This window comes from Rhinatrema bivittatum, chromosome 4 (genome assembly GCF_901001135.1).
Source record: "Rhinatrema bivittatum chromosome 4, aRhiBiv1.1, whole genome shotgun sequence".
Taxonomy (NCBI): Eukaryota; Metazoa; Chordata; class Amphibia; order Gymnophiona; family Rhinatrematidae; genus Rhinatrema; species Rhinatrema bivittatum.
In genome coordinates, this window is record NC_042618.1 from 330,962,083 (window position 1) to 330,985,779 (window position 23,697).

The window sequence follows — 23,697 nt, forward strand, 5'->3', positions numbered from 1 at the left end:
TTTTAAAGCTACTTCTAAAAACACCTTGTGAACATAAATAGTACGTTACAGTCCTAATTCTCACACTTAAGACTATTTTTATCTATTAGAACAACATTTCTAACCATTCTTCAAGACAACGACTTGGAATGCCCTATGGCTTTACTATGTTGGACATCTCTGAGTATCCTGCTACTTCGAATTGTCCTTGCTGAAAATCTCTGTGAAATTTCTTCAGCCAGTGAGTTTAATTTTATCATTTTATCATGGCTTCATCTTATGGTATTTATCCATCAAATTTTGTCTTGTAATATAAAAATATAGTTGAGCTGCAGTGTCATGAGTTGCATGAAGTCTAAACAGTTCCATCATGACAGTCAGGGCAGAATTGACTGATTTTTATTTTAATCATAATAAATTAAACAGTCCCACGATAACTAAATATAGAAGAATTTTCAGAATCTAAAGATACACATTAATAAAAAAAAAATTTGGTTTAACAGAAAAAGAAGCAAATGGCTCAATTCTCTCACAGATGTTTGGGCTTCCACTAGACCAATAACGGGTTTTCAGCTCTATTCATGTTGTTTTGAAAAACTCAAAACCTTATTTGGAAAGGTCTGCAAAAAATATGTTTAGAGCATGGAAGAGGCTGTCCCCACTTAAACTACTCATTATGAGACTCCACTCTGCTTCCAGTTTAGCCCCCAAACAATTATTCACTCATCTAGCTATGTGACTTTTAATCACCTTTCCAAGATCTTTATTCCAAGATAAAGCTCAGAGCAGGAGTAAGTTTGATCGGTTTTCCTTTTTCTTTCCTATGGGAGAAATTTTTTTTTCTTTTGCTCCCCTGGAAAATCATGGAAGATAGCCCATGCCACACTCTTTATTCTTCTGGATGATAAATAGTTCACCTGGCTGCTACCTCCCTTCCTCCATCCCTCCCCTGACTCTGTATCAATTTTTCTACCTGGTCCTTGTGTTGCACTCGGGGGTGGACCCTTGCCCTGGGGCAGAGGTGGAATGCCTCCTGAAAGGGAACAGGAGGTAACTGCCCCCAGGGGGCGGAGCACTGGAGGAGACAGAGGCAAGGAAGAGCTTCACCACTGGAAGCCCGAGGTCCCCCCCGGGAGGAGCCCGCGGGGACCCAGGCCGCTTGGACTTAGGTGGGCCTCGCAGGGTCTCCTAAGAGAGTGAAAGTCCAGCATGCCCACAGAGACAGGAGGAGCGTGATCGGGTTCAAAGGTGGCTGCTGGTTGGAACAGGGAGAACCAGAATAGAGTTGGTGATGACAGGGCAAGGAGCAGAGCCAGAATCTGGAGACGAGGTCAGGCAGGCAAAGGTCAATGTCCAGAGGTCAGTCCGAAGAGTGGTCAGCAAAGCAGAGGTCAGGTACCAGAGGTCAGATGAGGTCAAAGGCAGGCTGAGGTCTTGAGGCAGGCAGCAGGCTTGCAGGCAGGTCAGGAACAGACTGTGGTCTTTGAGGCAGGCAGGCAGGCAGGTCAGGAACATGCTGAGGTCAGTACCAGTAAGTCAGACAGAGAATACAGGAACAAGTAGGATACAGGAACTAGGATGCAGGAACGGTCAGGAACAGAATGGAACAGAAGGATCCTGGAACGAGACTAGGAATAAGCAGGAACAAGTACAAGTGCGGAGGCAATCTTAGAACAAACCAACCCGATTGCCAAGGCAAGGAAGCAGAGACAGGAACTTCCTTATATCGGGGGATCAATCAGGGCGCGCCGCGGAGCTAGGACCTGCACTCGGCCCTACTTGAGTCCGGGCAGTCAGCGCGTGCGCGCATATGGGCATGGTCAACATGGCCAAGGACGCCGAACCTCGGTGTGAGGCCTAGCGTGCAGTGGAAGGCCCGGCGACCGCCACCATGGGATGCTAGGGCCTAGCAGGACTGGCAACTACCGCGAGGGAGGTCGTCCTGGGACCCTCTGTGGAACCATGAAAGTGAGCAGGCCCGCCCGCAGGATGGCTGCGGGCGGGGCGCGTAACACCTTGATTGAGAGAAGGAATGTGCAGAAGAAAAATATTTGTTTCAGTTCATTCATTCATTTTGTGGGCACCTCAATTTCATTTATTTATTTATTTTAAAATACTTTTTAATTGCCTTCCTGATAAAAATCTCACAAGACAATGTAAAACATAATATATTACAATAATAACAATAACAGTGATATGATTCCTCAATTTGTTTCTTTATTTTCAAAATGAAATATATATATATATTTTTTTTATTTATTTTGTTATTTTGTTTGCCACTACAGCCACTACAGCCTATTTTGGGATCCAGAACTAGGTTTTCTCAATTCTAATGAAATTTGTGGGAAAACATCATCAGAAGGAGAAAAGCACTCAGTTATTTAGACTATGGCAAAACGGCATAAATAGCCTAAGGCATCGTAAAGGGAGAATGAGATATCAGTGTAGCATAAGATCTCCAAGGCACTGTCACAGAAGCAAAGAAGCAGCTGGCATGGGATGAACACACCACGGCTTCAAAAGAGAACACCAATAATCGTGGTATGATTCCTCAAAGGCAGCACAAGAGATAAATTGCCACCAAGAGTGACATCAACATCCTAAGGCAATGAAAGAGGAATACAAGAGAAAAGATGGCAGGAAAAAACCTCAGGGCACTGATAAAGGGATAAAGCAGCATAAAAAATGGCATAAATATATCTGCTTTGAATGTCAAGGAGACAGCCATAACTACAAATTCTTGTGAAGAGCTAAGAAAAAAGTTTAATTTATCCTTCTTTTAGAGGGCTTCTTAGTTATATTTTTCTTTTTTTTTGTGTAGTGCTAGCCTAATAATCTCTATATTTTCCTAGATATTAATATTGCTGCATTAAATTGCTGTGTGTTTGTTTAAGCAAAAAAAAAAAAAAACCCACCAAAAAAGAAAAGGTATTGGGCTATTCAGCTTTGGGCAGGTGACTCATAGTGCATTGCAGGGAGCAATCAAGTCTTCAGTCTGCTTTAAATTTCAAGTGTTGCACACCCCATCCGCGTTCGGCCTGCGCACAGGCCTGCTCACCTCTCTGGTTCCACGTCAGCCTCCCTGGCGGCAGCTGCGAGCTCTTCCAGGCCTCGGCATCCTGCGGAGAAGGTCGCGGGCCTTCCATTGCGGTCCAGGCCTCACATCGCAGTTCGGCGCCTTGCATGGCGTTGGCCGCGCCCCTACGAGCGCACGGACCGCCTGGTCTCTTGTAGGGCCAGGGGTGGGTCCTAGCTCCGCGGTGCGCCCTGATTGACTGCCTGATATAAGGAAGTTCCTGCCTGCACTTCCTGCCTTGGCAATCGGGTTAGTATTGTGTTAGATTGTCACTGCATTCTGAGCCTTGTTCCAGTCTCGTTCCAGGATTCTTCTGTTCCAGCCTTGTTCCTGCATCCTTCCGTTCCAGTGTTCTCTTGTTCCTGTGTTCGTCTGTCATCTCCTCAGATAGTACCTCCGGACTGTCTCACTGGTACTGACCTCGGTTTGTTCCTCGACCCTCCTGCCTGCTGCCTGCCTTCAGACCTCAGCTTGCTCCTTGACTACTCTGCCTGCTGGCACTAACGTTTAAAAAGGAGATAGAGCAGCTTTTAAACTAGAACAAAGGGGCAAGCTGACAGTCACTCAGCAGTACATGGTTCGGAGAGAGGTATCTTCAAAGGATACCAATGATGCATTAGAATTAGGGCATCCCGACAGTGAGGTTCCAATAATAAGAAAAGTAGTCCAAGTGTCTGTAACTAAAATCTCACCTGAGCTAAAAATTTCTAACTTATCCCTATCAATTAAAAAGCAGAATGAAAATACAAACAAAAAACAAACTTTGAAATGTTTGTATACTAATGCCAGAAGTCTAAGAAGTAAGATGGGAGAATTAGAATGTATAGCAGTGAATGATGACATAGACTTAATTGGCATCTCAGAGACATGGTGGAAGGAAGACAACCAATGGGACAGTGCTATACTGGGGTATAAATTATATCGCAATGACAGAGAGGAGCACCCGGGAGGCGATGGCATAGAGTCCAACAGGATAAACATCCTGCATGAGACTAAATGCACAATTGAATTTTTATGGGTAGAAATCCCTTGTGTGTCGGGGAAGACAATAGTGATAGGAGTATACTACCATCCACCTGGTCAAGATGGTGAGACTGACAGTGAAATGCTAAGATAAATTAGGGAAGCTAACCAAATTGGTAGTGTGGTAAAAATGGGAGACTTCAATTACCCCAATATTGACTGGGTAAATGTATCATCGGGACACGCTAGAGAGATAACGTTCCTGGATGGAATAAATGATAGATTTATGGAGCAATTGATTCAGGAACCAACGAGAGAGGGAGCAATTTTAGATCTAGTTCTCAGTGGAGAACAGGATTTGGTGAGAGAGGTAATGGTGGTGGGGCCACTTGGCAATACTGATCATATGATCAAATTTGATTTAATGACTGGAAGAGGGACATTAAGCAAATCCACGGCTCTGGTGCTAAACTTTCAAAAGGGAAACTTTGATAAAATGAGAAAAATAGTTGGAAAAAAATTGAAAGGAGCAGCTACAAAAGTAAAAAGTGTACAAGAGGCATGGTCATTGTTAAAAAATATCATCCTAGAAGCACAATCCAGATGTATTCCACACATTAAGAAAGGTGGAAAGAAGGTAAAACGATTAACGGCATGGTTAAAAGGGGAGGTGAAAGAAGCTATTTTAGCCAAAAGATCTTCATTCAAAAATTGAAAGAAGGATCCAACAGAAGAAAATAGGATAAAGCATAAACGTTGGCAAGTTAAATGTAAGACATTGATAAGACAGGCTAAGAGAGAATTTGAAAAGAAGTTGGCTGTAGAGGCAAAAACTCACAGTAAAAACTTTTTTAAATATATCTGAAGGAGAAAACCTGTGAGGGAGTCAGTTGGACTATTAGATGATCGAGGGGTTAAAGGGGCACTTAGAGAAGATAAGGCCATCGTGGAAAGATTAAATGATTTCTTTGCTTCGGTGTTTACTGAAGAGGATGTTGGGGAGGTACCCGTACTGGAGAAGGTTTTCATGGGTAATGATTCAGATGGACTGAACCAAATCATGGTGAACCTAGAAGATGTGGTAGAAATGAGTGACAAACTTAAGAGTAATAAATCACCTGGACTGGATTGTATACACCCCAGAGTTCTGAAGGAACTGAAAAATGAAATTTCAGACCTATTAGTAAAAATTTGTAACCTATCATTAAAATCATACATTGTACCTGAAGACTGGAGGATAGCTAATGTAACCCCCATATTTAAAAAGGGCTCCAGGGGTGATCCGAGAAACTACAGACCGGTTAGCCTGACTTCAGTACCAGGAAAAATAGTGGAAAGTATTGTAAACATCAAAATCACAGAACATATAGAAAGATGTGGTTTAATGGAACAAAGTCAGCAGGGCTTTACCCAAGGCAAGTCTTGCCTCACAAACCTGCTTCACTTTTTTGAAGGAGTTAATAAACATGTGGATAAAGGTGAACCGGTAGATGTAGTGTACTTGGATTTTCAGAAGGCATTTGACAAAGTTCCTCATGAGAGGCTTCTAGGAAAAATAAAAAGTCATGGGATAGGTAGCGATGTCCTTTCGTGGATTGCAAACTGGCTAAAAGACAGGAAACAGAGAATAGGATTAAATTTTCACAGTGGAAAGGGAGTGGGCCGTGTGGTGCCTCAGGGATCTGTATTGGGACCCTTACTTTTCAATATATTTATAAATGATCTGGAAAGAAATACGACAAGTGAGGTAATCAAATTTGCGGATGATACAAAACTGTTCAGAGTAGTTAAATCACAAGCAGATTGTGATAAATTGCAGGAAGACCTTGGGAGGCTGGAAAATTGGGCATCAAAATGGCAAATGAAATTTAATGTGGATAAGTGCAAGATGATGCATATAGGGAACAATAACCCATGCTATAGTTACACAATGTTAGGTTCCAATCCATATTAGTGCTACTACCCAAGAAAGAGATCTAGGCGTCATAGTGGATAACACATTGAAATTGTCGGTTCAGTGTGCTGTGGCAGTCAAAAAAGCAAACAGAATGTTGGGACTTATTAGAAAGGGAATGGTGAATAAAATGGAAAATGTCATAATGCCTCTGTATCGCTCCATGGTGAGACCGCACCTTGAATACTGTGTACAATTCTGGTCGCCGCATCTCAAAAAAGATATAATTGCGATGGAGAAGGTACAGAGAAGGGCTACCAAAATGCTAAGGGGAATGGAACAGCTCCCCTATGAGGAAAGACTAAAGAGGTTAGGACTTTTCAGCTTGGAGAAGAGACAGCTGAGGGGGGAAATGATAGAGGTGTTTAAAATCATGAGAGGTCTAGAACGGGTAGATGTGAATTGGTTTTTTACTCTTTCGGATAATAGAAAGACTAGGGGCACTCCATGAAGTTAGCATGTGGCACATTTAAAACTAATCGGAGAAAGTTCTTTTTCACTCAACGCACAATTAAACTCTGGAATTTGTTGCCAGAAGATGTGGTTAGTGCAGTTAGTATAGTTGTGTTTAAAAAAGGATTGGATAAGTTCTTGGAGGAGAAGTCCATTACCTGCTATTAATTAAGTTGACTTAGATAATAACTACTGCTATTACTAGCAATGGTAACATGGAACAGACTTAGTTTTGGGTACTTGCCAGGTTCTTATGGCCTGGATTGGCCACTGTTGGAAACAGGATGCTGGGCTTGATGGACCCTTGGTCTGACCCAGTATGGCATGTTCTTATGTTCTTATGTTCTTATGCCTTCTGACCTCGGCCTGCCTTTGACCTCATCTGACCTCCGTAACCTGACCTCTGCTTTGTTGACCACTCCTTGGACTGACCCTCGGATTCTAACCTCTTTCTGATTGACCATGTCTCCAGATTCTGACTCCGTTCCTTGTCTTGTCATCGCCTATACTGTTCTGGTTCTTCTTGATCCATCTGACTTCCAGTCTTGAACCCGATCGCGCTCCCCTCCTGTCTGTGGGTACGCCTGTCTATCATCTATCCAGGAGACCCTGCGAGGCCCACCTAAGTCCAAGCGGCCCAGGTCCCTATGGGCTCCACCCAGGGGGACCGCAGGCTTCCAGTAGTGAAGCTCATCCTAGCCTCTGTCTCCGGTGCTCCGCCCCCTGGGGGCAGTTGCTTCCTGGTCCCTACCAGGGAGCCGTTCTCCACTGCTCCAGGACAAGGGTCTACCCCTGAGCGCAACATCAAGGAGACAGCCATAACTACAGATTCTTGTGAAGAGCTAAGAAAAAGTTTAATTTATCCTTATTTTAGAGGGCCTCTTGGTTATATTTTTCTGTTTTTTTGTGTAGTGCTAGCCTTATAATCTCTATATTTTCCTAGATATTGGGTCCGTTCAAAATCAATAGCAGATACAGTATCCAGTGAACAACCCTGGCCAAATGTTAACTGTTTAACTTCTCCCTTCCTGCCCCTCTACCCACCACCCCTGGGTTTGTTTTTCTGATATAGCCTGCCTGAATACATAACTGGCAACAAGATAATTTGGAAATTTGGTAATTCCTCAGGTATTATCCATCAAATAAATTTACCAAAATGAGGATTATCAATGTAACTATTGTGGAGCCTTTATTTTGAGGGAAATCATCTGGAAACTTAGGGTTTTCCCCATTTGTTCAGAACTCTCTTCCTTGAAAAAGGAGCTGGCTGAAGTTAAAGCTGAATTAGCTGCAATAAAGAAAGTTTCACCCACTTTACATTATTCAGGAATTAATTCCCCATTACCACAGAAAAACTAAAAGACAAGGAAAAAGGGGTTTACAGTAGGCACAGATAGGATAAGACCAGTGACCCAAAGACATCCATTCTTCACAACTGTGCAGCCACATGTCTACCCCCCCCCCCTCCTATTCACACAGGGCATTAAGGATCCCAAAAAACAATGGGATTACAGTGGGCTCTGGTAGAGTAAGACCTGTGATGCGGAGACACACGCTCTTTCAACTGACACAAGCACAAAACGCCTTCTCTGTATTAGATAATGAAGAAGCTCTTGTGAAAGAGATTGAAGTGGTATCTGAAAAGAAAGAAGAAACCCAGTGCATACAGAAATTCCATAATACAAATCAATAACTAAAGGAAAAAGCTCATTGTGCTGGATGACTCTATCATCAGAGGCACTAATTTGAGAACTCTTTTCGAGGGAAACACTACAGTTAAAAGCCTTCCAGGATCATCGGCCGGCAGAAATGCTATTCAGATAGTCAAAGCGATCAATGAAGAAAGCAAAGATTCTAAAGCTGATATTATCATGCATCTGGGAACCAACGACCTTGCTAGAAACAGCATCCAAGCGGTACAGAGAGATTTCCAGTCTCTAGAGAAGCAGATTAGTCACATGGCAACAACCATTACCTTTTCAGAAGTGTTACCTGATCATGAAAAGGGGAAGGAGAGGCTAAGCCATATTGATAACTTCAATGTATGGCTCAAATCCTGATGTAAAGAATAAAGATTTGGATATATTGGGGGCTGGGGCCATGTGTGGAACAGTAAAAAGCTCTTTGTCAAAGATGGTTTACATCTGTCTGTGGCAGGAAAAAGAATCCTAAGAGATAAATTCAAATCCTATGTCATAAGGCATTTAAACTAGATGCCGGGGGTGGCAGAAGGAAATTAGAATGTCACCCCCGAAATACAAATGTAAAGGAAAAGGGTGAAATGGATAACAAAAGTCAGCTAAATAAGTCACAAAGGGAGTCCAAGAAAAGCAGTAACCTGAACAAGAAAAGCTGGAAAGCTATGAGCACAAATGCTCGTAGTTTGGGCAATAAAATCCCAGATGTGCAAGTCCTAATAGTGGAGGCAGATTTGGACATTGTTGCTGTCACAGAGATGGGGTGCACGGAATCTCATGACCATCTCATGACCATACCGGGCTATAACTTGATAAGGAAGGACAGAGAGGACAGAAAAGAGGGAGGAGTGGCTCTTTATGTCAAAAACAATATCCAAGCATCTGAGCTGCAAGGAAGATGGGGCAAAGAAGAAGCATTATGGGCCATCCTAAAAAAAGATGATGGGGCATCCATTTTTATTTGAGTGGTTTACAGGCCTCCAAATCAAATGGAAGAACTTGACAGAGATCTGATTGAAGACATCCAAAAGATGGGAAAGAAGGGAGAAGAGGTGATTGTTGGAGATATTAATCTGCCGGATGTAGACTGGAGAATCCCTTCTGCAGAATCTAACAGTATTAGAGAGATGTTCTGCAAGGGGCTCTGTTCAAACAAATGGTAATGGAACCCACGAGGGAGGAAGCTATACTCGATTTAGTGCTCACTAACGGAGATAATGTCTCTAATGTCCGGGTGGGTGCCCACCTCAGCAACAGTGATCTTCAAACGGTATGGTTTAATATCACAAATAGGATGTGGAGAAGTTGCAAGAAGACCCGGGTTTTGCAGTTCAAAAACATGGACTTTGTTGAAATGGGAAGTACCTGGAGGAAGAGCTAGAAGGCTGGGAGAAAATGAGAGATGAACAACAGTGGGCCAAACTAAAAGGAGCAATTACCAAGGCAACTAATCTATATGTTAGAAAAGTAAAGAAAAGCAAGAGAAAAATGAAACCTATCTGGTTCTCAAAGGAGGTAACTGATAAAATAAAAGCTAAAAGAACAGCGTTTAAGAAATATAAAGGATCCCAAAGGGAAGATCACAAGGAAGAATATCTGGTGGAACTGAGGGAGGCAAAGAAAGTAATCAAGAAAGCTAAAAGTCAAGCGGAAGAAAGGATTGCTAAAGAGGTAAAGCGAGGTGACAAAACATTTTTCAGATACATCAGAGAAAGGAGAAAAGTCCAACATCGTATAGTGAAATTGAAAGGTGAAAAAGATCAATGTGTGGAGAGAGACGAAGAAATCGAAGAAATATTAAATGAATACTTCAGTTCGGTGTTCACTAAAGAGGACCCTGGAGAAGGACCGTCGCTGGTTAACAAGAAACTGGAAGGGAGTGGAGTAGATGAAACTCCATTTACAGAAGAGAATGTATGGGAAGAGCTAAGAAAACTGAAAGTGGACAAAGCCATGGGGCCTGCTGAGGTTCATCTCAGGATACTGAGGGAGCTCAGAGATGTGCTGGTGGGTCCACTGCATGACCAGTTCAATAGATCCCTAGAAACAGGAGTGGTGCTGAGTGATTGGAGAAGAGCAGTGGTGGTCCCGCTTCACAAGAGTGGGAGCAGAGAGGAGGCTGGAAACCACAGGCCGGTTAGCATCACCTCAGTGGTGGGAAAAGTAATGGAGGCGCTGCTGAAAGAAAGAATAGTGAACTATCTACAGTCAGAAGAATTGCTGGACCAGAGGCAGCATGGATTCACCAGGGGAAGGTCCTGTCAGACAAATCTGATTGACTTTTTTGATTGGGTGACTAGGGAATTGGATCAAGGAAGAGTGCTCGATGTCATCTACTTGGATTTCAGCAAAGCTTTTGATACGGTCCCACACAGGAGGCTTGTGAATAAAATGAGAAGCTTAGAAGTGAATGCCAAGGTGGTGGCCTGAATTGCAAACTGGTTGACGGACAGAAGACAATGTGTGATGGTAAATAGAATTTACTCTGAAGAAAGAGCGGTGTTAAGCGGAGTGCCGCAAGGATCGGTTTTGGGACCGGTCCTGTTCAATATCTTTCTGAGCGACGGGATAGAAGTTAGGTTTGTCTTTTTGCCGATGATACTAAGATCTGCAACAGGGTGGACATGCCGGAAGGAGTGGAGAGAATGAGACGGGATTTAAGGAAGCTGGAAGAGTGGTCGAAGATATGGCAGCTGAGATTCAATGCCAAGAAATGCAGAATCATGCATATGGGGTGTGGAAATCCTAAAAAACTGTATCTGATTGTGGGTGAAGGGCTGATGCACATGGAGCAGGAGAGAGACCTTGGGGTAATAGTGTCTAATGATCTGAAGTTGGCGAAACAATGTGACAAGGCGATAGCTAAAGCCAGAAGAATGATGGGCTGCATATAGAAACATAGAAACATAGAAACATAGAAATGACGGCAGAAGAAGACCAAACGGCCCATCCAGTCTGCCCAGCAAGCTTCCCTCATTTCTTCTCCCATACTTATCTGTTTCTCTTAGCTCTTGGTTCTAATTCCCTTCCACCCCCGCCATTAATGTAGAGAGCGGTGGAGGAGCTGCATCCAAGTGAAATATCTAGCTTGATTAGTTAGAGGTAGTAGGAGTAGTAACCGCCGCAATAAGCAAGCTACACCCATGCTTATTTGTTTTTACCCAGATTATGTTATACAGCCCTTATTGGTTGTTTATCTTCTCCCCTGCTGTTGAAGCAGAGAGCTATGCTGGATATGCATCGAAAGTGAAGTATCAGGCACATTTGGTTTGGGGTAGTAACCGCCGTGACAAGCCAGCTACTCCCCGCTTTGTGAGTGTGAATCCTTTTTTCTTCTCCCCTGCCGTTGAAGTTATGCTGGATATGCGTGAAGTATCAGTTTTTCTTTTCCCCTGCCGTTGAAGCAGAGAGCTATGCTGGAAATTCGTGATGTATCAGTCTTTCTCCGATGCCGTTGAAGTAGAGAGCCATGCTGGATATGCGTCGAGAGTGAAGTATCAGGTACATTTGGTTTGGGGTAGTAACCGCCGTAACAAGCCAGCTACTCCCCGCTTTGTGAGTGCGAACCCTTTTTTCTTCTCCCCTGCCGTTTAAGCAGAGAGCTCTGCTGGATGTGTGAAGTAACAGTTTTTCTTTTCCCCTGCTGTTGAAGCAGAGAACTATGCTGGATATGCATTGAAAGTGAAGTATAAGAATGGAGTGATCAAGCTAGTTGAAAGGCATCAGGAATAGAGGAAGGTGGAGGTAGTAATCTGGATATTTGGTTTGGGGTAGTAACCGCCGTAACAAGCCAGCTACTCCCGTCATTGTGAGTGCAAATCCTTTTTTCCACATTTCCTCATGCTGTTGAATCTTAGAGTGATGTTGGAGTCACAGTAACCATGTGTATGTTTATTGACTAAGGGTATTGTCTCCAGGCAGTAGCCATCATTCTGGCGAGTCACCCACTCTTCATTGGCGGCCTCTTGACTTTATGGATCCACAGTGTTTATCCCACGCCCCTTTGAAGTCCTTCACAGTTCTGGTCTTCACCACTTCCTCCGGAAGGGCATTCCAGGCATCCACCACCCTCTCCGTGAAGAAATACTTCCTGACATTGGTTCTGAATCTTCCTCCCTGGAGCTTCAAATCGTGACCCCTGGTTCTGCTGATTTTTTTCTTATGGTAAAGGTTTGTCGTTGCCTTTGGATCATTAAAACCTTTCAAGTATCTGAAAGTCTGTATCATATCACCTCTGCTCCTCCTTTCCTCCAGGGTGTACATATTTAGATTCTTCAATCTCTCCTCGTACGTCATGCGATGAAGATCCTCCACCTTCCTGGTCGCCCTTCTCTGTACCGCTTCCATCGAGGAATATCTAGTAAGAGAAAGGAAGTGATGATCCCCTTGTTCAGGGCCTTGGTAAGGCCTCACCTGGAATACTGTGTTCAGTTCTGGAGACCGTATCTCCAAAGGGACAGAGAGAGGATGAAGGCAGTCCAGAAAAGGGCAACCAACAAGGTGGATGGTCTTCATAAAATGACTTATGAGGAGAGATTGTTGTGAGCCTGCCCATGGCGGCCCCACAGCAGTCTCCAACCTTCCTTGAATGTAGCAGGCCGCCACTGATGCCGTCCTCCGTGACCCAGAAGCTGTGGCTGTCTCCTGCCCTGCACAGCAGGACTGAGCCGCCCGACGTTTCCTTCCTCGCGGCTGGAGCCGCTGCCGGGGTCCTTGAACAGCAGGGAGGCTGTCTCTGCCGGTGCCTGCCTCGTCTTCCGTTTTCATGGCAGGGAGCCACTTGTCCTTGGGCCTCTCATGCAGCAGGGATGCCGCCAACGTGTCTGCTCCTTCCAGTTCATCATAGGCACGGGTGCGTGCCTCACTTTAGCATTTAAAGGGCCAGCAGCGGAAAAAGCCCTGTGGCCCTCGATGATGTCATCAACCTGCTCCCGGATCATCCCTATAAAAGGGCCTTGCTGCTGTTCCTCAGGGCCTTTGGATCCAGTCTTCACAGCGTCTGTGGACTTCTTTGGATCCAGGTCCTCCGTGGTCTTCCTGTGCCTTGATAGATCTTCGTTCTGTGTTCTTCATGTTCCTGATCTTCGTCTCCTTGATGTTCCTGGTCTCGTCCTTCATTGGAGCTCCCTCGTCGCCTGTCTTCTGTTCCTGATGTTCCGTGTCCTGATGTGCTGATGTCCCGTGACCTGAGTTGCCATGTTCCATGTTCTTGATGTCCGATGTTCCTGTCCTGACTCTGTCCGTCTCATCTTCTAGTTTCTAGTTTATTGATTTTTAGCTTCAGCTCTTCATCCAGCCCCCAGGTCCCTCGTCTGTCCACCTCTCCTGGTGTGCCACTGTCGTGGTCCATGACCAGCCCATGGGGGGCTGTGTAGGGCACCTCGGGGTACAAGGCCTTCTTCTCGTCTGCAGCGCAAGCCTCCGGAAGACTTCTGTCTCGAATTCCTTACTTCCGAGAATCCTGTCCGGGTCTTTGGAGTCCCTTGTGCCTGCATCTATCCATGCCTAAGACTCTGCCAGAACCTGGTCCGCTCCAGCGTGGTCCGCGACCAGCCACAGGCGGCTGTGTAAGGCCTCTACTGAATCTTCATCATGTTCCAGTCTCAAGTTCCACTTCCTCGCCTGGAGTCTGCTTCGCGTTTAGCGTGGTCCGCAACCAGCCATGGGCAGCTGTGTAGGGCGTGCTGCAATCCAGTTCTCACCCAGTACTTTCGCCTGATTCCTGAATCCTTGCCTGAAACTTCCGAGCAACCTGAATCCTTGTCCGAGTCTTCTGAGTAACCTGAATCCTTGTCCGAGTCTTCTGAGTTTCCTGAATCCTTGTCTGAGTCCCTTGAGTCTTCTGAATATCCAAGTCTTCATCTGAGTCTCCTGAATATCCTAGTCTGAGTCTGAATCCTCCGAGTTTCCTGAGTCTTCATCTGAGTCTTCTTGTTCCTGCCCTCAGCCTCCATCTGGCCTCATCGTTGGTACTCGTCGTTCCCAAGCAGCAGGTCCAGAATGGCTATCGAGTGGCCAGAGGGCTAATCTCGAGACCAGCATTGTGTTGCTAGATTTCATTGGTGCATGTAGGTCCAGTTGAGGGCTGAGCCTACCTTGTTCCTGTTCCAGATAACCTCTGCCTCTTCAGTCCAGCCTTGCTTCTTCTTCTTCACCCATGCTCGTACCAGCTCACCTCGCACAGTGTGTCTTGGGGCTCCTCCCTGAGCCGTGCCGTGATCCAAGAGCTCACATCTTCCTTGAAATGGAACCACCTTCATGCTCCTAACAGGGCCTGAGGGTGCGCTTCGTGGCAGAGATTGAAGAACCTAAATATGTATACCCTGGAGGAGAGGAGAAACACGGGTGATATGATACAGACTTTCAGATACTTGAAAGGTTTTAATGATCCATGGTCAACAACAAACCTTTTCCATTGGAAAAAAATCAGTAGATCTAGGGGTCCAGGGAGGAAGGCTCAGAAACAATGTCAGGAAGATTTCTTCACGGAGAGGGTGGTGGATGCCTGGGATGCCCTTCCGAAGGAGGTCGTTGTTGAGTCTGTCGGTCTCAGACGGTTTTGACCCTTGTGCTTCACCTTTTTCTCTGCTCTCCCCGCTAGCTTGGGAAGATGGCCACCGCGGCGTCTGCATGTCGCTCTCTCCGGCGTCCCTGGAACGGCAATGGCAAGGCCTCAAGCCATGTTTCTCCTAAGGGCCTCCTAGGGTGCGCGTGCACCACCCACGTCTTTATCCACGTCATGGTGGGAACCTCGGGGGCGTCCCCCTCAAGTGACATCACGCCATCCGGGTATTTAGCCTGCTCTTGTTTGCTAGCTCATTGAGTTAGCAAGGATCGGATTGGAAGGATCGTGAATGGATGGAAAGCTTCCAGTCTGAGCTACTCTGCCGCTTCCTCGCTGCCGCTGGAAGCTCTCTCTGCCCTTCGGGGTATTTTATTAACCTCGGGGCCCTTTGCTCTCTTTCAGGTGCCTATCTGCGATCAGGTACTCGCTCCTCGAGGGCCTGCTCTCCCTGGTACAGTGCCTGTAGTCAACTACTTCTGCCTGCTGGAATTTTCACCCATACAGCCACCAACTTAGTGAGTAATCTAACTTCTCAGTCTGTCTCTTCTACAGCTCTGTTGCGCTGGGAACCTACACCTGGATTTCCCTTTACCATCTCGGAGAGATGGGTTCCCTCTGCCGAGGGTCCCTGGACTGCTACCTCTGGATCACTCACTACTGCCACCTCTGGTGGCATACATCAGCTGTATAATAAAAGACAGAACTCTGTGTTTGTGCATCTCGAGTATTGCCTAGTACTGTGGCTCCTCCCCGTGGGCCTGGTCATCCCCACAGTACCCAAGAATCCACTCAAACACCTCGAAACCATAACAGTCGTGAAGACTAAAACTGTGAAGGATTTCAAAGGGGCATGCCATAAACACTGTGGATCCATAAAGGCTAGAGGATGGGAATGAAGAGAAGAGCCATGGGGTGGCATGCTGGAATGGTGGCTACTACCTGGTGATTAATACCCTTACTCAATAAGCCTTCACCTGCTGGTTAATGCTACTCCAACATTGCTCTCTGCTTCAATGGCAAGGGGAAATGTGGAAAAGAGGATTTGCATTCAGACATCAACCAACAAGGACTGAACTACACAGTCTGGGTAAGTTCTACCCTAAACCAATTAAGCCTGATACTTCACTTTGAATGCATATACAACATTGCTTTCTGCTTCAACGGCAGGGGTGTGGAAAAGAGGATTTACAATCAGACAACATCCAACAGGCATTGATCTCTGCAGTCTGGGTAAAAAAGCATCAGGGTAACTTGCTTGATGCGGCGGTTACTAAACTTAACCATTAAGCCTTATGATTCACCTTTGATGCAGCTCCAACATTATTGTCTGCATCAACGGCAGTGGATAGCAGGAAATTCGAATCAAACAGTTACCAACAAGGGCCCTGAACTTGGTGGTTGGTGAAACAGATAAATATGGGAAAATAAGTGTGAGAGCTTGCTGGGCAGACTGGATGGGTTGTTTGGTCTTTGTCTGCTGTCATTTCTATGTTTCTATGTTTCTATGAAAGTGCAAACCACAGTGGCAAAAACATCCCAAGGTGAAGAGTCTGGGGTATAGCAGCAATGCATAATGGCTAAAAAAAAAACCCTAAGATATACCATGAGGGATAGAGCAAGAAGGCAGAGTGGCATGAAAGATGTCTGTCTTCCTGTTGACAACCAACCTCCTTCTGAATAGGCTGATATACTTGTTGTCAAAAGGAATTTTTTATTGAAATAAGCACTTAAAAAGTATGCATATGCTATTCACTATGAAAAAGTGTCCAGGTCTCTAAATAACTTTTGATATCCAGGCTTTAATCAATCTCAACAAGACAATCCATATTTTTCAAAAGAGACAGATTGTAGGCCTCATTTTCTAAAGTATCGCAGGCCTGCGATACTTTAGAAAATTGCGCTACTGGGGGGCGGGGGGGTGGTCCTGCGCTAGCCGGCAGCGATCGCTGTGCGCGCCGTCATCACGGTGTTGGCCCCGGTGACGCCCTGACTCCTCCTCTTCTGGGGCCGACTCTGCCCCAATTTCAGTAGCGCAGGCCAGCGCTACTTTCGCTAGCTATCACAGGCTTGCGCTAACAGCGTAAGCCTGCGATAGCTTTGGAAAATGAGGCCCTATGTTTGTAAATAACAGCATCCAACAATTATAACCAAAGATCTTACTGCCCTCCTAATGAGGCCACCTTTCAGAAAAAAAAGTCTTTCATGAGGGGATGTTGCTCTTTTTGAACTGTGCTGATGCTCTGTGCTGCTGAATATCTTGCCTGGAAAATGGTAGTGCAAAGGGACTGGCAAATAGGCGAGCGGTAGCAGTAAGACCACTATGGTGGTGTAATGGGGATTGACAGGCAGACAGAGGAGTAGCAGTTAGACTTCTGTGATGGTGTAAGGGGATTGACAGGTAGGAAGAATGATAATAGTAAGACCTCTAAGTTGGTGTATCTGGTGCAGGTAGGTAGATCAAAATCTATAGAGATATTCAGAACTTCTTGAAAATGCTGAGACATCAGAGTGGGAGTGGGTCAGCTTCACTTGATCCATAGGGCATTGATAGGGTAGATTAGAAATTGCTTCACTCTATTTTGCCCTGTGGTTGATTATCTTACCAACTTGCTTTAGCTCTGGCAAGGTGGTGAGATCACACCTGACACACAGGGGAGTGCTGGTTACTATAGATACTTCCACCTGTTGCAGAAAAGCCATAGACTTCATTGGGAAATGGATTCAGATAGGACGAATTATATTTGTGTCATTCACCTTCAATTATTTTGGGGACTCATGAATGAAACAAATAGGGTCCCATTTGTTTCAAATTGTCCAGTTGTATCAAACAAATGCACATCCCTATTTGAGAGCATCTTTGAGCTGTTGAAAAGACCAAATCACAGGCTTCCTAGCATCTTGCACCAGTGAATGTCAGCAAAGTGTTGTGTGCTGAATGTTACATAATATCTGTGCGAAAACTGCCTTTCATCTTCTCTGAAGAGAGGAAGTTATGGTGAAAAAGAGATGGTTACAAAAGCGGGAGCTAAGAATGAAGAAGGGGCCACTGGAAGTGCTTCATTCCAGAGTCCCAAAACCTCAGTTAAGAGCTGTCTGGAAGGTGTGTTGCATTTATTTGTTGTGTTTCCATGAAATAGCTGATGAGATTTTTAGATGCAGGGAGGATACTTTTCAAACAATTCACATAGTAGTAAAGTCTGACTTACTTGGTAGATGCAGACTTTACCAAGAATTTTAAAAGTGAATTTCGGCAATAAATTTGCTTTAAAAATCCATGAGTAACTGGCAGAGTACATGCAAAAATTATCTCACTCAAAGTTACACCTGCTCCAAGCAGTATGTAACGTGTGTGCAGAAATTTATGCACATAGGAGTTAATTTTCAAAAGAATTCTGCACATAAAAATAGCATATACAAGTGTAAGTAGCATGTATGGTCATAGATGCTATTTTATAAAAATCATGAATACGTATGTGTTTTCATTTTCACACATACATTTTACCAGGAAGAAAAATGGTGGTTTAGTGGGGTTCCAGGTGGGGTTCTGAATTACACATGTTAGTTGTATGAGATATATGTGTATACATTACCAAACTTATTTGTACACTTTTGCACAACTAATTGACTTACACAAGTAAAATCAGACTTGTCTGCAGTATTTGGGTGTGAGGTCTGGTGAATTGGGAGGATTGAGCAAACTGGCGGACGTATTGCTGAACTGATTCCAAGTACATGCACAAGTGTTTTAAAAATGTAACACATACATACTTTATAACATAGCTGGCTCTGCATTAAATTCTTGGTGTTTATTCATGCAGTGTCATGATTATTTTGCATGTAAAATATACGAATTTATATTTATAAAATGGGTAGAGAAAGTATGCATTTTCTGTACTGGAAAATGTATGCATGAACTTTCAGAGCAGAAATATGCAGTATTTTATAAATTGTGCAGCTCGCACCACACAGTTTATACAACATTAGCATTTATCTTTGCATGTCCACTTATATGCAAAAATATTGTACTGATGATAGATTTAAAAGTTGGGTTCATAGTTTTTAATATTAAAAACTACATGCATATGTGCCGCCTTCAGCCCAACTCTGCCCCCTGGAATGGCTGCCCCATGAGGAAAGGCTAAAGAAGTTAGGGCTGTTCAGTTTGGAGAAGAGACGACTGAGGGGGGATATGATAGAGGTCTACAAAATCATGAAAGGACTTGAACAACTTAATGTAAATTGATTATTCTCTCAGATAATAGAAGGATCAGAGGGCACTCCATGGAGTTAGCAAGTAGCACATTTAAAACAAATTGAAGAAAATTATTTTTCACTCAGTGCATAGTTGAGCTCTGGAATTCATTGCCAGAGGATGTGGTTACGGCAGTTACTGTAAATGGGTTTAAAAAAGGTTTGGATAAGTTAAAGTTACTAGAAGAAAAATTCATAAACTGCTATTAATTATAAGCAATAGCTTGTGATTTATCTAATGTTTGGATACTTGCCAGGTACTTGTGTCTTGGATTGGCCACTGTTGGAAACAGCTTAATGGACCCTTGGTCTGACCCAGTATGGCATATTTATGCTCTTATGCTCCTTCCCCCCTACCCCCTACCCCACCCCCTAACACCTCTCTGCGGTGCCAATAAGTATATGCAAAAGTGGTTTATGATCATACTTTTATGCACACAACCCGCAGCTGATTTTCAAAGCAACATTTATGTGCATAAAACAGGTTTTATGCATGTCTATCTCTTTGAAAATCAAACCCTAAGAATATTTATGTTGTTTGACTGTCATGATAGTTATTTTCTCTTTAAGCTGCTTCTCTATTGAAGGTGTGGCACCCAGCCCTTACTTTTCCTACACTATTTTGCCATGGTTTAAGCATACCAGCACTGTCAGGTCATCCTAGCTTTATAAAAGTGGAATAGTGTTTCCTTGAATTCATTATAAGTTGTGTATAGCCATCTGAATGTGGTGTATTAGCCCTTTATGACCAAGGCAGCTCATCTAATAAAGTGATAGTAGACATGAAATTTGTTGCTTGTTTATCTTCCAAAGCCACTGATGGTAATGTTTGCCCTATAATAAGTATTTCCTATGATCTCCATTTTAGCCTCAAATTGGGTGAATTGAGCCCTAGGCCAGTAACTTTATAAAACTGTTATCTAACAATATGGTTACACAGAGAGGGACATCCAATAGCAAACATGATGGAATGATGACGCATTTCAGACTAGCCCCTACTGCCAGCCATTCAAAGTCTGGAAGTATTCAAAAAACCAAATGCTTAAAATTTGTTATACTGTTCTTAAGATACCAAACACAAAACAGTATATAAAAGCACCCAGCACATATCCATGTTGGTTATAAAGTCCATACATCCATATCAGGCTAGAGCAATGAAACAAACAAGAATGGCATCCTTTACAAGGAAGCTGTATCTCTCCCTCTCCCAAGATTCACACAACTTTGTTGACATGACAAATTTCTAGATGTCTTGATAAAGTAGTTCATAACATGGTAAAGGGAAAGCATTACCAAGTACAAAAAAGAAAGAACAAATATGTACTTCCCAAGTTCTGATGATGTTCATTAATGTCTCTGGCTATGTTGGGGGTAATTATCAGTAGCCTGCCTAAGTACAATGTCAGAGAGCAATATTTAACATACAAACCTGGTGGTAGTCAGTTTTCAAAAAAAAAAATTCACTTACGCAGAGTAACCAGAGAATTTCTGTAGGCACAGGCAAGCACCGATTTGAAAATTCTATTGTGTGTGTGTTATGTATTTGTTATGTTTTTATGTATTGAACTGGTTTGTTTTATTGGTTTTAGTTTTGCCTTTTATGTATTATTATGTACATTTTCTATGGAATCCACTTTGAATTGTGGAATATATGGAATACAAGTCTTTTAAATAAATAAATAAATAAATAAATACTTTACTTCCCCAACTTAAACATGAGCCCCTTTTTAAAGCAGCTAAAAGTATGTGCATTGTAAACCTTAATTATACATAGTCATTCTGAGGAGACCAAATCTCAGAATGCATATTTCAGCAGTGTTTCAGGTATGTGTACAGTTTCACAGACGTGAATAGGAATATAAACTTGCTTTTTCATATACATGCAGGTCTTTCTCCAACATGCACAGACAGACACAATGTCTCGTTTTAGCTTGAGCAGAGTCCCACTAGGTCAAAAACCTTTTCCTTCCCTTCTTTTGATCATGAGCCTCCTGGTTTTAGCCACTGATGTCCATTTTGTTTTCTTCTTTGTTTATTTCCAGAAAGTTGCATCACGACCATGAGATGTCACAACACTTTAATTACTTGCAGTGCCAGGGATTCAATAAAACATGTAACAGTGGAACACTGCAAAAATAATTTAAAATCAAGCTCACCTCTCATTGATACATATAATGGAATGTATTCTCAAGATAAGGGAAGAATTTCCCTGACTGACTTTCAGTCTAATAAAACAGCAACACTCAGCATCAAAAATGTTACAAATGATGATACAGGAACATACGTATGGTTCATTGAATATGAAACAGGATATGATTATTTCCGTGCTTTCCTGAATGTTGGTAAGTTAAAGCATAAGGTACAGGTGAGCAAAGCTGATACTGAGTCTGGTAGATTTGCATTTTGTTTTACCAAGGGTAGGAATGGAGGCAGAAAAGAAGCTAATAAAGAAACCTGCCAGGGTCATTATAACACTAAAACAGGGAATCGCAAAGTCGGTCCTCGAGGGCTGCAACCCCGTCGGGTTTTCAGGATGCCCAAAAAGAATACAATGGGGGCAGTGCATGCAAATAGATCTCATGCATATTCATTGTGGGAATCCTGAAAACCGGACGGAGTTGTAGCCCTTGAGGACCGTGTTTGGGGACCCCCTTCTCCACAGAGACCTAGGGGCGTGGAAGAATTCATGTCACCAAACATATGGTTCACAATGAAGACAATTTTCAATGACATTTGCATGGGTGAATAGTGGTTTAGGAGCATAACTTAACTGTCTGAAAAATTACCCTCCCTCAGTCTGGCTAAAAATGTGTGCAGGGTTCTACAACATGTGTACTTTCAGCTTCATTTAGGGAAGGCGTTCCCGGGGTGTATTTTGGGCAGGATCAGAAAAAAACTTGCCTAGATTGGTATTTTCAACCCTATATGTGATATTTTCTGTAGTTAATCTACTCACACAGAAAACAGTGTGCAAGAGTGCCCTGTATCCATGACAAATTTCAAAGACAAAGTACCCACAGACCCTGTCCCAAAGCAGATAGTTTGAAACTTGCCCGTCCTCCCCCAGTTGGAGTAAATGATAGAGTTGTGCTTCGGGTATAATTTAGTGTCGAGCTTCATTTCGGGGCCCACCCCACAGAAATTTCATTTTTCCCGCAGTTCATGGCTTTTTTTTCGGGGGCCCCGATTTTCGGGTCAGTAGGTTGGCAGAGTTAGTGCGCAGTATCGGGAGTTAGTGTGCACTAACTCAAAAATGAAATTTTTCTGAAATTTCGGAAAAAATTCAATCGTTTTTCGGTTCTCCCAAACCATTCCAAATTAGGCAATTTCGTTGACATTGCCTAATTCGGGAAAAATGATTGCACATCCTTAATAAATGATACACTGCCTGACAGAGACACCTACAAGCAAAACAAAAATAAATTGTATGGTTTACATGTCACACTTTAATCACTGGACAAGACAAGTGCAATATTTTGGGAAAAGCATTAAAATTCACCATATTTCAACCCTGCAGCCTGCATCAGGTTACCCAACCTGAAATCTACATGAAAATGGACAATAACCCACAAGTATTTAGGATTTAACCTCCTCCAGGCCAGCTATTAACATGTAGTAAATGCCTTGATGAAATGACAATCGAACAGTATTGTTGGGACAATATAAAGATAATGATATTTTTATAACTGGAACAGTGCTGTGATTATACTCCCGGTGATCACTTATTTAAAACATATATTACAAACATTTTGGGGCCAGTTTTTGCTGACTTCGTTGGCAAGTACTAACTAGACTGTTATCTAACAATATGGTTACACAGAGAGGGACATCCAGCCCCTACTTCCAGCCATTCTCAAAAGTCTGGAAGTATTTAAAAAAAACAAATGCTTAAAATGTGTTATACTCTTCATAAGATACCAAACACAAAACAATATATAAAAGCATCCAGCACATATGCATGTTGGTTATAAAGTCCATACATCCATATCAGGCTAGTGCAATGAAACAAAAAAGAATGGCATCTTTTATAAAGAAGCTGCATCTCTCCCTCTCCCAAGATTCAGACAGTTTTGTTGACATGACAAATTTCTAGATGTCTTGATAAAGTAATTCATAACATGGTAAAGGAAAAGCATTACCAAGTACAAAAAAGAAAGAACAAATATGTACTTCCCAAGTTCTGATGATGTTCATTTATGTCTCTGGCTATAACTATCAGTAGCATGCTAAGTACAAAGAGCCTGCGACTCTATTAGGGAGCAGGGCACAATGTGAGCGAAGAAGGCAAGGCAGGTGGGAGCAGGAAGGCGGGGCTGGGGGGGGCTGGCCCGGCAGGCAGTGCCTGGGTAGAAAAGGGGAAGCACAGCATGTGTGACACCCCATTTTGGCCAGGCACCGCCGGGTGGGTTTCGTTTTGCTTTTCTGCCTTTACCTTCAGCGCGGGCAAGTAGCAAGGAGATCCGACCCTGTCCGGCGCTAGGCTGCGACATGGCAGCCTCGGTATCTTCTGCCTCTAGAGGGAGCACCCTGTGTAGCGTTCGGCAGCGGCTAGGCACCACGAGCTTTCAGTTGGTGTCAGGTCACATGTTGCTTTCACCGGGCCCTGAGTTCGGCGGCTGAAGCTGCCAGGGAGTCCCCTCGATCCTGTGCAGCATTCGGCGCCCTCGCTGGAGCCTCGGAGTGACGGTGGTGGTGGAAGCCTCTGTCTAGCTTTCAGCCTCTGGCCAGCATTCGCGCAGCAGCACGAGTTCCAACGGGG

The 23,697-nt window shown here is 43.7% G+C and overlaps 1 protein-coding gene across 3 annotated transcripts in view; it reads left to right on the forward strand.

Annotated features, from left to right (window-relative positions):
* Window positions 1–23,697, forward strand: part of LOC115090827 — a 124,624-nt gene that overhangs the window by 52,680 nt on the left and 48,247 nt on the right. For all 3 annotated transcript variants that reach the window (XM_029600377.1, XM_029600379.1, XM_029600378.1), the window contains 2 exons: window positions 90–220; window positions 20,981–21,280. In XM_029600377.1, coding sequence (XP_029456237.1) covers window positions 136–220; window positions 20,981–21,280 — 385 coding nt within the window. In that variant the 5' untranslated portion in view covers window positions 90–135. The remainder of the gene's footprint in view (window positions 1–89; window positions 221–20,980; window positions 21,281–23,697) is intronic.